The 12,775-nt window shown below is 46.8% G+C and overlaps 1 protein-coding gene across 3 annotated transcripts in view; it reads right to left on the reverse strand.

The window, feature by feature from the left end:
• Positions 1-4,961: 4,961 nt before the first annotated feature.
• LOC109868901 (protein prickle) overlaps positions 4,962-12,775 on the reverse strand; it is a 32,266-nt gene continuing 24,452 nt past the window's right edge. For all 3 annotated transcript variants that reach the window (XM_031803537.1, XM_020458652.2, XM_020458651.2), the window contains 7 exons: positions 11,853-11,990; positions 8,403-8,606; positions 7,437-7,623; positions 6,788-7,126; positions 6,218-6,526; positions 5,608-5,973; positions 4,962-5,518 (listed from right to left, as the gene is read on the reverse strand). In XM_031803537.1, coding sequence (XP_031659397.1) covers positions 5,040-5,518; positions 5,608-5,973; positions 6,218-6,526; positions 6,788-7,126; positions 7,437-7,623; positions 8,403-8,606; positions 11,853-11,990 — 2,022 coding nt within the window. In that variant the 3' untranslated portion in view covers positions 4,962-5,039. The remainder of the gene's footprint in view (positions 5,519-5,607; positions 5,974-6,217; positions 6,527-6,787; positions 7,127-7,436; positions 7,624-8,402; positions 8,607-11,852; positions 11,991-12,775) is intronic.

Raw genomic sequence — 12,775 nt, forward strand, 5'->3', positions numbered from 1 at the left:
AAGATGACGCAGTACGCCGACGACACTTCCTTGCTGCTGTGCAAGGACTCGTGCCTGACAAGGTCCCTTGCCATCTTTGGGGATTTCACCCGAGCGTCGGGAGCGGTTCTGAACCATGCAAAGTCTTCCGTCAAGTTTTTCGGTAGATGGCGCGGTAGAACGGATGTGCCCGGGGGGTTATCTCTCTGTGAGGGGGCCCTGAGGATTCTCGGGGTCCATTTTGAGACCTCCGGCTCAGCGACGCTGAACTGGAACATGCGTATCGCAGTGGTACAGAGGAAGCTAGCAATGTGGAAGGCTAGGTATTTGTCTTTTATGGGCAAAGTCCTGGTCCTAAAGGTGGATGTGTTGCCGTCTCTTTTGTATTTGGCGTACATCTACCCATTGCCGGCTTGTCTGAGGAGGCCTCTAGTGAGGCTTGTGTTTCAGTTCATGTGGAGTGGCAGGTGCGAGTGGGTCGCCAGGGCGCGCATGATCTGTCCCATCGGGGAGGGAGGTAGGGGGGTACCACATTTCCCCCTCAAGCTGGACACAATTTTTGTTTCTTTCTTGTTAACGGAGCTTGCTCATCCAGTGATACACCCATCCGGTTACCTCCTGCGGGTGTTCTTCTCATATCAGGCGAGAAGCATAATGGTGTGGTCTAACACGGGTCCTCGGGCAGAACAGCTGCCGTGGCACTTTGGTCATGCGGACAAGTGGCTGCGTGCGCACCCTGAGGTTGAAGTTGCCCGAGTAGGTTTAGATCACAGGCACCTGTACGAGGAGGCCAGAAAGGCAGGGAGTCCGGTGCCTGTAGTGGGCATCTCGGAAGTGGTCTGGGAGGGAGTGCAGACGCGGGGTCTGGACAACAGGCTCAAGGACCTGAATTGGTTGAGCCTCCATAGGTGCTTGCCGGTACGTTCCATCATGTACCGGTATAGTTTGGTGCAATCCCCCACCTGTCCAAGATCCTCTTGTGGCAGGGAGGAGACTGTGCGCCATGTCTTTTGGGACTGTGCCTTTGCCGGAGTAGTATGGTCTAGGGCACGGGTGTTGTTAGGTTTGGTAAGGGGGGATTTTGTATTGACGTGGGCCAGGATAGAGAGAGGTGTAGGGAGAGCGAGAGGGACGGATAGGGACAGGTTTCTGCTCTGGCTTCTCATGAGTCTCTTTAAACGGGGGCTGTGGGAAGCCAGGCAGAACATGGTGAAGACAGGGAGAGATTGGGGGGTGGAAGGGATAGTGAGGAGGGTGGAAGGAGATTTGAGGGGGAGGATGAAGAGGGAGGAGAGGAAGTGGGGGCAGCATGCTGCTCGGGAGAGGTGGAAGGGGGGTTTAGGGCTGGGTGTCATTTAGATTTGTAAGGGGATAGATTAGGGATGGGGAGATAGGGAAAGGTATTTTGTAGGGTGACGGGAGGGAAGATGCTCCCCTGAGGTTTTGTTTGGGGTTTATGTTTAGTTAAATTAGTTAAATTAAAATACCATTATTTGAGTATGTATGAAAATTATGAGTTGTAAAGAATGAATGGTATTGAAGATAATAAATTATTTTTTATAAAAAAAAAAAAAATAGGCTGTATAGGTTTTTGCGTTACGTTTGTTGTTGTGTATTGTTCGGTTGTTCATTTTCATTAAAGAACATGAGTAACCACCACGCTGCATTTTGGTCCGCTCCTCTTTCAACAGACGAACGCCGTAACAGAATCACCCACCACAACTGGACCAAGCGGCGTGGTGACAGGCAGCGACAGCAACAGCAGCGAAAAGAGGAATGGACATGGGAGGATGTTATGGACAGCAAGAGTATGGACTATACTACTTGGGAGGAGATAGACAGGTGGGCGGTCGACCCAGAGAGAGTGCCGGAGCCCGCCTGGGATTCGCTGGAGCAGTGCGAGGAGGGCTATAGGAGAATGGAGTTGAAGAGAAAAGCACGGCGGCGCAGAAGGAAGCCCGAGAGTCAGCCCCAAAAATGTATTGGGGGGGGGGGCTCAGGGAGAGTGTGGCAAAGTCAGGGTTCAGACCTGAGCCAACTCCCCCTGTTTATCGTGAGGAGCAGCGATCACAGGACTTCTGGACTTGGGAGGAGATATTGGACGGAAAAGGACCCTGGGCACAGCCTGGAGAATATCGCCGCCCCAAAGAAGAACTGGAGGCGGTGAAAGCGGAGAGGCACTGGTATGAAGAGGCAGCACGGCGACGCGGATGGAAGCCCGAGAGTCAGCCCCAAAAATGTATTGGGGGGGGGGGGGGCTCACAGGGAGTATGGCTACGCCAGGTAGGATACCTGCGCAAACTCCCTGTGCTTACCGGGACGCTAAAGAGACCGGGCAGGCACTGTGTTATGCTGTGGAGCGCACGGTGTCTCCAGTGCGGGTGCATAGCCCTGTGCGGTACATACCAGCTCTTCGTATTGGCCGGGCTAGAGTGGGCATCGAGCCAGGTAAGGTTGGGCAGGCTCGGTGCTCAAGAGCTCCAGTGCGCCTGCACGGTCCGGTCTATCCAGTGCCACCTCCACACACCAGTCCTCCGGTGGCAGCGCCCCGCACCAGGCTTCCTGTGCATGTTCTCGGCCCAGTACCACCAGTGCCAGCACCACGCATCAGGCCTACAGTGCCCTCGCCTGTCTAGCGCTGTCAGAGCCTTCCTCCTCTCCTGCGCGTCCGGAATCTCCCGCCTGTTTAGCGCTGCCAGAGCCTTTCTCCTCTACAGCGCTGCTGGAGTCTCCTGCCTGTTCAGCGCAGCCTGCATGGAGCTGCCAGCCTGCATGGAGCAGCCAGAGCTGCCAGCCTACATGGAGTAGCCAGAGTTGTCAGTCTGCATGGAGTAGCCAGAGCTGTCAGTCTGCATGGAGTAGCCAGAGCTGTCAGTCTGCATGGAGTAGCCAGAGCTGTCAGTCTGCATGGAGCAGCCAGAGCTGCCAGTCTGCATGGAGCAGCCAGAGCTGCCAGTCTGCATGAAGCAGCCAGAGATGTCAGTCTGCATGGAGCAGCCAGTCTGCAAAGAGCTGCCAGTCTGCAAGGCGCTGCCAGTCTGCAAGGGGCTGCCAGTCTGCAAGGGGCTGCCAGTCTGCACGGAGCCGCCAGAGCTGCCAGTCTGTAAGAAGCCGCCAGAGCCGCCAGTCTGTAAGAAGCCGCCAGTCAGCGTGGAGCAGCCAGAGCCGCCAGTCAGCATGGAGCAGCCAGATCCGTCAGTCTGCCAGGATCCGCCAGACTCTTCCAGATCTGCCAGTCATCCAGACTCTTCCAGATCTGCCAGTCGGCCAGACTCTTCCAGATCTGCCAGTCGGCCAGACTCTTCCAGATCTGCCAGTCGGCCAGACTCTTCCAGTCGGCCAGACTCTTCCAGATCCGCCAGTCGGCCAGACTCTTCCAGATCCGCCAGTCAGCCAGACTCTTCCAGATCCGCCAGTCAGCCAGGATCTGCCGGATCCAACTACCTGCCTGAGCTTCCTCTCTGTGCCGGGCTTCCCCTCTGTGCCGGGCTTCCCCTCTGTGCCGGGCTTCCCCTCTGTGCCAGGCTTCCCCTCAGTGCCGGGCTTCCCCTCAGTCCCGAGATGCCCCTCAGTCCAGTGGGGTTCTGGGTGAGGACTACTAGGCCATGGTCGGCGGCAAGGGTGGACTATCCTAGGACGCGAGGGGGAGGAACTAAGACATTGATAGAGTGGGGTCCACGTCCCACGCCGCCACCATGGACAGACGCCCACCCGGACCCTCCCTATTGTTTTGATGTGCTTCCGGGAGTCCGCACCTTAGGGGGGGGGGGGGGGTTCTGTCACGCCCTGGTCGAAGTATATTATGTTTGTCTTCATTTATTTGGTCAGGCCAGGGTGTGACACGGGTTATTGTGATGCGTTTTTGTCTTGGGGTTTTGTGGGGTGTTCTAGCATAGTCTATGGCCGCCTGAGGCGGTTCTCAATCAGAGTCAGGTGATTATCGTTGTCTCTGATTGGGAACCATATTTAGGCAGCCATAGTCTGAGTATTTCGTGGGTGATTGTTCCTGTCTCTGTGTTAGTTGTCACCAGATAGGCTGTATAGGTTTTCGCGTTACGTTTGTTGTTTTGTATTGTTCGTTTGTTCATTTTCATTAAAGAACATGAGTAACCACCACGCTGCATTTTGGTCCGCTCCTCTTTCAACAGACGAACGCCGTAACATGTTGTATTCAGCGCATGTGACAAATACATTTTGATATGACAGGTTGTCAAAACATACACACATGAACATACACACCAACATTCACAGTCCAGGTTTGCACATATAGTCTTTTCAATCTCACTGTGTGGGACCAACACTCTGTTTTGGTTCTCACAGAATATTTAGCCAACTATTTGGTTTAACAAACATTTCCAATCATTATTCTCATAATGTGTAACATTGCATATAACACTCAGAGTAGAAGAAAGTGGAATGCTACAAAAACATGAAGTCAGCTTCTTAGTTGATCTCGGCCTTGGTGAAATAATATGACTGAACCCTGCCAGCACAAGAACTCTCTAATGTGCATGTTTGGAAGCAGAGAGTGAGTGAGCGAGACAAATGCCCATGAAGACCATCAAAGAAATGTAGAATCCCCAAATCTTTCATGTACATTAATTAGATGGTCCTATACAAAAATAGAGAAGAATAACTTCCCGCAAAAAATGCTTACATGTTTATACTGGAATGAGCATTCTCTTTCCACATTCACTTGAATATAAATGTAAAGTGAATTTCTTCACGTTTGAGTAAATCCTACAACATGCGCTGCGGGAACACAGTGAAATGTTCTTACAGCACTTCCTAGGTGGATGCCAGATTCACTCTACTGTGGAAAAAAGTGCCCTAAACATTTATATTTCATATCTGATCCCTCTAATACATCTTAGTCAGTCACTCTCTCCATTTCCTCTTGCCTTCTTATAGTAGTGGTTTAATCTTTGAATGAGTCTGCTGGATAGGAGTGTTGTATTCAAAGTATCCCCACATGTTACAGATTAATATTTATCCTTTATTGTGAAACTGGACATTGGCTTGATCGTTGAAAAACAGAACTTTCACTGTGAGGGTCAAACTTAGGAGATGGCACAGTTCTTGTCTTTGTCCTTTGCACCAAGGCCATTGGCCCTTCTCTTCCTGCTCAGGCTGTCTCTCAACCCCCTGTCCTTCTCTCCTTCAGTCTTTCCATCCCTCTCTCCTTCCCTCTCTCCATCCACAGACTGGGGCCTGTGGGTTAGCTGGGGGGGCAGGGGGATAGGCTGCCCCAGGAAGTAACCATCTTCCTCTGAGTCTGAGGAGGAGGAGCAGGTGGAGCAGGAGTCCTGATGTTTGTTGTACTGGGTTGGCTGGAGGTTGAGTAATGGGGGCTCTGTGATAACAGGGGAAGAGAGGGAAACACTCTCCCTCTCTCGTCTCCTTTCTAGAGCATCCAGACGGGGCCTGTCCGGCTGAGAGTGACAGAAACGTGTCTCTGTGCCTAGGTGGAGAGTGGAGTCGGAAGCCACACGGCCACGGTTCCACCCCCGCCGTAAACTACGATGTTGGTATGAACCATCTGTGAGGAGACGCAAAAAAATGAAAGACGGTTGGTATTTGTGATGAAAAGAAAAAGAACGAAAAGGAAAAGAAAGTACAGTCTCTTACCCAGTAGGTCCATTTGAGGTGGAATGCCCCTTTGCATATGTAACCTGCTCCCAAAACCTCCATCCTCTTCCTCTGCCTGTTCTTCAACCCCCTCTCTTCTCTCCTCCTCCTCTTCTTCCTCCTCCTCCTCCTTCTCCTCATCCACAGAGTAGCTGCAGCTGATTGGCTCTCGGAAACTGACCCTGGTTGTCCCACTTCGACTTGATTGGGGGCTAGGGTCAGGGGGGCTTGGCTCTAGTTGGTGCAGACTTGGCCTGATTATCAAATCACAAGACTTGGGTTGAGGGGGCGGGAGGGGCAGAGGGTCAGCAGGACTGGGATGGTTTAGTGATGCAGGTAAGGATGAGTTCCTCGGGGGAGGAAACACTGGGAAGAGGGAGAGAAAACAAATAAAATACCTCCATTTATACATTTAAAAAAGCAAGGGATACAATTTATGTTCAATCAACTCACAATAACAGGAGGTGAGTAAGACTTGGTTCCAGATTTATAGAATACTACTCAACTCTTGCTTGTGGCCAATTGTATCTAACTGAGCACCACAGTTAACTTTTTCATTCCGAACAGTCCCAATTTAACTTATGATGCATCTTATTGCCTTGTATAATACCTTGCATAACTTGACTACTTCTCTCCACACAGTTCCCACGGTCCTTTGCAGTAGACGTTCCTCTACTGAAACTGGTGAGGGGGTGTCCCGCATAGCCATTGGGCTCTCCTAAAAACTCCAGACTACTGCCTGGATGCTTGCCACAATCTCCAGGGCGCAAACTGCTGAGTGATTGGTCGACAGGACAAGATGTTCCCCAGTTATTGGCTAAGTGGCAATGGGGAAGGGGCGAGTAGGACTGTCTGAGGTTAGGATGACCGTTGAGTGGTGGGGGGACTCCATTCAGAACGTTAGTAGAGATGTGAACACCTGTGAGACAGATCAAATGAAGATAAAACCCACCTTGTTTAAATAGAAAAGGCTATGTAATCTTTGACACTTTCTAAAATCTATTGTTTTGAGCATGTGATCAAAGTTACTTTGGAGAAAAGAGCCTGCTAAAGAAGTAAAATAATCTATGTGCATGAGTATTACAAAGCTGTTACATGCTGGGGAAATAAAAAGGCTCAGGAATGACCTACATAACATGTAAATGCCATCTGCATCTATGTATGTACAGTAAGCCCCTACGTCTATTTTCCAGTGCAGCATGAATGCAGACTTCTCCTGGGACAACAGGGATGTTGGCTCCCTCTGGTGGTTGCTGTGGGGAGCAGCGCTGCGGCTGCTGGATCTTCTCATCTGTCTCACAGCGTCTGTGCTGAGGAGGCCGGTTCTGGAGGGCTGAGTCACACGAGTCTGAGTTATCTGGGTCTTCTCCCAGAGAGCAGGGCCTGGAGCAAAAGATGAGGCCCCCACGTGGGAGGAAGGGCCGCCCCAGCAAGGGGAGCCGACAGCGGGCACAGCAGAAACACGACTTGGCAGCATGCCAGTGCTGGCCCTCATAGGTCATTTGCCCCTGGTCTATACCTGGAAGACAAAGCGGGTCTAAGAAAATTGTGGATTTCTCTCTGTGTAAGTGGTTGTATACTTCTCTCTGTGTGAGTGGTTGTATACTTCTCTCTGTGTGAGTGGTTGTATACTTTTCTCTGTGTGAATGGTTGTATACTTTTCTCTGTGTGAGTGGTTGTATACTTCTCTCTGTGTGAGTGGTTGTATACTTCTCTCTGTGTGAGTGGTTATATACTTCTCTCTGTGTTAGTGGTTGTATACTTCTCTCTGTGTTAGTGGTTGTATATGTTTCCCTTTGTGCAAACATGGACCTGTGTTGTTCCAGTACCTATGTGTTCCCCACAGGTGTCACAGTACTCTGCATAGAGTGACTCATAGCAGGAGCAGCAGTACGGCCGGCACTCTCTCATGATGTACCGCTGTCCTCCCAACGCTGCTTCACACTCAAAACAACAGAAGTGCTTCCTATGCCAGTGTCGGCCCTCTGCCTCTGTACACTCATCAGCTAGAATTATCTGCAGTTCAGAGAGAGAGGGGAAGAGAGGAGGGGAAGAGACGAGGGGAAGAGACGAGGGGAAGAGACGAGGGGAAGAGACGAGGGGAAGAGACGAGGGGAGAGAAAGAGAGTGGGTGGAAAAAAGGGTAAGAGGCTCAGCCAATCACATCACTAATGAACATTTCTGGTTCATGTGGAATGACAGCTCTGTTTCTCTGAAAGACTGTCTTGACAGTGTGACAGGGTACATCCTCTAAGGACTTGTGAAGGTCAGTCATGACAGACCTATTAGTCTACTTCAACTAATCTCTTAAGTCAGAAATACCAAGGGTCTAAACAAGACTGTGTGGGTGTGTGCGCGCACGTGGAAGAGCGATTTAAAAGGTGTTTGTGGAACAACAACATATGGCTGTCTCATTGAGGGACTAGATGCTCCTCTAGGGTCTACAGGCATGTAAATCAAATAAAGAAACACTCTCCCAGCCCCGAAGTACAAGTCTGCCAAAGATACAAATCTCCTCATAAGAGTCAGTGTTAGAACTGGCAAGAGTGGCGATTTGAAAAATTTAGATTTGTAGACAGGGCAGAGAGTGTATAAGCAGAGAGTGGATAATAGTTTGGAGAGCTTTGTGGACAGCAGAGGGCCGCACAGTATATGAGCAGACAGCGTACATAGTATGGAGAGATTTGTTGACAGGACAGGGCAGACAGAGTGCATGACCAGACAGTGGACTGGATACACAGTGAGCATATCATTTCTTGAAGGTGGCAGAGTCATGACAGGGCAGAGTCAATCACCTCATCACAGGCTTGGCAGCGCGGTTTGATCCTCTCAGCGTGGTGCCTGCCACAGTAGATCTGTCCATCCTGGTAGAAGTAGATGAGGTCCACCAGCAGCTCAGTACAAGAGGCACACTGGAAACATTGAGGGTGCCAGCAGCTCCCGTGACCCGCCCGGCTGGCAAACACCGCTATGTCCCCACCACAGATCTGTCTGCCACACTGAAACACAGAGAATGACAGAGACAAAACAATAGGTAAACAAAATGTAAATGAGCATGTGAGAACACATATATGTATACATAACAGACCTCGGTTCAAATACATCCCAGTTCGCACATTTGGTTCCTTGGAAGTTGTGGGTACATACATTTTTGGTTTCCCATTTGTTCTGGGAACGAAGCCATACGCTTCCTGACGGCTAAAACGGAACTTTAAAAAAAAAAAAAAATGCTCAGAGAACAGAACTAAACATTTTGCCTGTTCTGGGAACGTTTATCTTTACGTTCCACTGAGGTTCTGAGAATGTTTTACTCTGGTTCCTTGACAGTTTTCCTGGGAGGTTTTATTGACTCTCAGAGAACAAAAATTACAGGTTATTTGTAGGTTTTAAAAAACAAAAATGTCACTGAATGTTTCTATAAGACTTTTAATAACATTGCTAGCTTATTTTGGGTTAACGTTTTTGAACTCCAAGAACAGATAGGATACAAGGAAATGAAATTCCTTAGGCATTAATCATGGAAACACATTTTAAAAAATTGTGACACAGCATCAGTTAGATTCAAATGTATAATCCTCTATGTATAGTTCTCTATCTATGTAATTAGTTCACTGCGCCACCAGGATGGAGCAAGCCTGACATGTTTTTTGTCTATTCAAAAATACCCCCTTTCAAAGGAAACAGGCACTCATTAAGATCAGGTGTGGCCAAATAGTGGGCGAGACCAACATACCTGAATACACTTAACAAGAGAGGATAGAGTGTTTTGTTGATGCTGAGAACGTAAATGTACATGTTTTTAAATAACATTATTGGAACTTTCTCTGAACATTAAACATTTTTGTTTTTTATGGAAAGTCTTCTTAACGTTCTTGGAACATTTTGAGAACATGACTTTAAATATAACCATAAGGAAACGTTATGCTGAAGTACTGAAATTCCCACAGAAGGTTGTTTCTTGAAATTCTCTGAACTATTTGAGAACTTTCCCAATGTAAAACCATTTGGAGAACGTTCCTAGAACATTACCAAAATTGAAATTAAAATGTAAACATGTTTCAACTTTTAGGGAGCGTTCTGTTAAAGTAATGCTAGCACGCATGGTTGATTTACATCACTGCCCAACTACGTAAGCAGAGGATATCCAAGATGGAAAATTAATAACTTCAGTGGAGTAAGGAAATGTTCAGTCTAAAATTAACTAACTCGTTAATTTATAACAAAACATACATTTGATTAGCTAGACGATTTTGAGTTGATAGCAAGCAAGCTAAAGTTGTAGCGGCTGACTTTCTTTGCGCTGAACAATGCAAGCTAACAGTTGCTACTTGCTAGCCACATGATCGTAACGTTTAACAGGTTGCAGTTGTCTAATATGTCACTTGTGTTATTATAGAAGGTTTATTATAACATTTTGAAAATGTGTGTGATGATTTATGTGCCATATTCATGATGTTAGTGGCAAACGATGTCTGAAGTTCAACGGCTTATGCTAGCTAGCTACTGTTGTGTGTGTTTGTTTATTACGGAAGGGCTGGCTGCAAACGGAAGGGCTGGGGTGGTCCTACGTAAAACAGTACATCATGATTCATTCAAGTTTACATAAAAGTTAATGACTCCAACCTAAGTGTTTCAAACACACCACAAATTTCTTGTTAACAAACTATAGTTTTGGCAAGTCGGTTAGGACATCTACTTTGTGCATGACAAGTCATTTTTCCAACAATTGTTTACAGACAGATTATTTCACTTAATCACAATTCCAGTGGGTCAGAAGTTTACATACACTAAGCCAACTGTGCCTTTAAACAGCTTGGACAATTCCAGAAAATGATGTCATGGCTTTAGAAGCTTCTGATAGGCTAATTGACATAATTTGAGTCAATTGGAGGTGTACTTGTAGATGTATTTCAAGGCCTACATTCAAACTCAGTGCCTCTTTGCCTGACATCATGGGAAAATCAAAAGAAATCAGCCAAGACCCCTCAGAAAAACAATTGTAGACCTCCACAAGTCTGGTTCATCCTTGGGAGCTATTTCTAAATGCCTGAAGGTACCACGTTCATCTGTACAAACAATAGTACGCAAGTATAAACACCATGGGACCACGCAGCCGTCATACCGCTCAGGAAGGAGACGCGTTCTGTCTCCTAGAGATGAACGTACCTTGGTGCGAAAAGTGCAAATCAATCCCAGAACAACAGCAAAGGACCTTGTGAAGATGCTGGTGGAAACAGGTTACAAATGTATCTATATCCACAGTAAAACGAGTCCTATATCGACATAACCGGCACTTCACAAAATAGATGGCATCATGAGGTAGGAAAATGATGTGGATATATGGATATATTGAAGCAACATCTCAAGACATCAGTCAGGAAGTTAAAGCTTGGTCACAAATTGGTCTTCCAAATGGACAATGACCCCAAGCATACTTCCAAAGTTGTGACAAAATGGCTTGAGGACAACAAAGTCAAGGGATTGGAGTGGCCATCACAAAGCCCTGACTTCCATCCCATAGAAAATGTGTGGGCAGATCTGAAAAAGCGTGTGCGAGCCACTGGGAATGTGATTAAAGAAATAAAAGCTGAAATAAAATCACCCTACTATTATTCTGACATTCACATTCTTAAAATAAAGTTGTTATCCTAACTGACCTAAAACAGGGAATATTTACTAGGATTAAATGTCAGGAATTGTGAAAAACTGAGTTTTTAAATGTATTTGGCTAAGGTGTATGTCAACTTCCGACTTCAACTGTATGTGCCTGGGTTGGTGTGTATTTGGGTATCTGGTATTTAAAATGCTTATTTTTCTGTGTATTTGAGCCTTTTCAAAAGAGCTCAAAATAAGTATCTTTATTTGAGTATTTGAATGGTTATTTGTATAAAACTATATAGTCTAACAAATTGTATTTGAGAGCATTTTAAAATACTTATTTCAAATACTATTTTTAAATACCTGGGAGTGTAATTTTGTATTTTAAAATACTTTCCAAATGTATTTCCAAATGCATACAAATATTAAACTACTATTTGTACTTTCAAATCAAATGTGAATACTTACTTAAAATGTGAAAATAATTTAGATATTTGAACCCAGGTCTGATACATACACCAAAAATCAGAGAATTCCCTAATTCCTCCTGTCTCCATCTCCCTGGTCCCTCACTCTCACTGTATCCATCCCACCCTAGTCTCCTTCCTGATCTCACCCCCCCCCCCCCCTCCCTCAGCAGTATCTACCTGTTGGCAGATGGCTCCGGTCATGGTGACAGGGAACAGTCTGACCATGCCTCTGCCCAGGTTCTCTCTTTTCCTCTGCTGACTGAACATACGCAGCTCCTTCTTCTCCTCCTCATCCAGATGGTTACAGTATTGAGGCTGGAAACACAAAACACATACAGAAGTTATAATGCTGACTCAGGCAGAACAAACTAGTGAGGAACAAAACAAAAACGCCAGTACCAGTCAAAAGTTTGGACACCAACTCATTCAAGTTTATTTTTCTTTTTTACTATTTTCTACACTGTAGAATCAGTGAAGACATCAAAACTATGAAACAACACATATGGAATCATGTAGTAACCCAAAAAATAATAATGAAACAAATCAAAATATATTTTATATTTGAGATTCTTCAAAGTAGCCATAGCTTTGCACATTCTTGGCATTCTCACAACCAGCTTCAGGAGGAATGCTTTTCCAACAGTCTTGAAGGAGTTCACACATATGCTGAGCACTTGTTGGCTGCTTTTCCTTCGCTCTGCGCTACAACTCATCCCAAACCATCTTAAATTGGGTTGAGGTCAGGTGATTGTGGAGGCCATGTCATCTGATGCAGCACTCCATCACTCTCCTTCTTGGTGAAATAGCCCTTACACAGCCTGGAGGTGTGTTGGGTCATTGTCCTGTTGAAAAACAAATGATAGTCCCACTATGTGCAAAGTAATGGGATGGCATATCACTGCAGAATGCTTTGGTAGCCATGCTGGCTAAGTGTGCCTTGAATTCTAAATAAATTACTGAGAGTGTCACCAGCAAAGCACCCCTACACCGTCACACCTCCTCCTCCATGCTTCACTGTGCGAACCACATATGCAAAGATAATCCGTTCACCTACTCTGCGTCTCACAAAGACACGGCGGTTGGAACCAAAAATCTCAAAT

The sequence above is a fragment of the Oncorhynchus kisutch genome, linkage group LG24, assembly GCF_002021735.2.
Source record: "Oncorhynchus kisutch isolate 150728-3 linkage group LG24, Okis_V2, whole genome shotgun sequence".
In the NCBI taxonomy this organism is placed as follows: domain Eukaryota; kingdom Metazoa; phylum Chordata; class Actinopteri; order Salmoniformes; family Salmonidae; genus Oncorhynchus; species Oncorhynchus kisutch.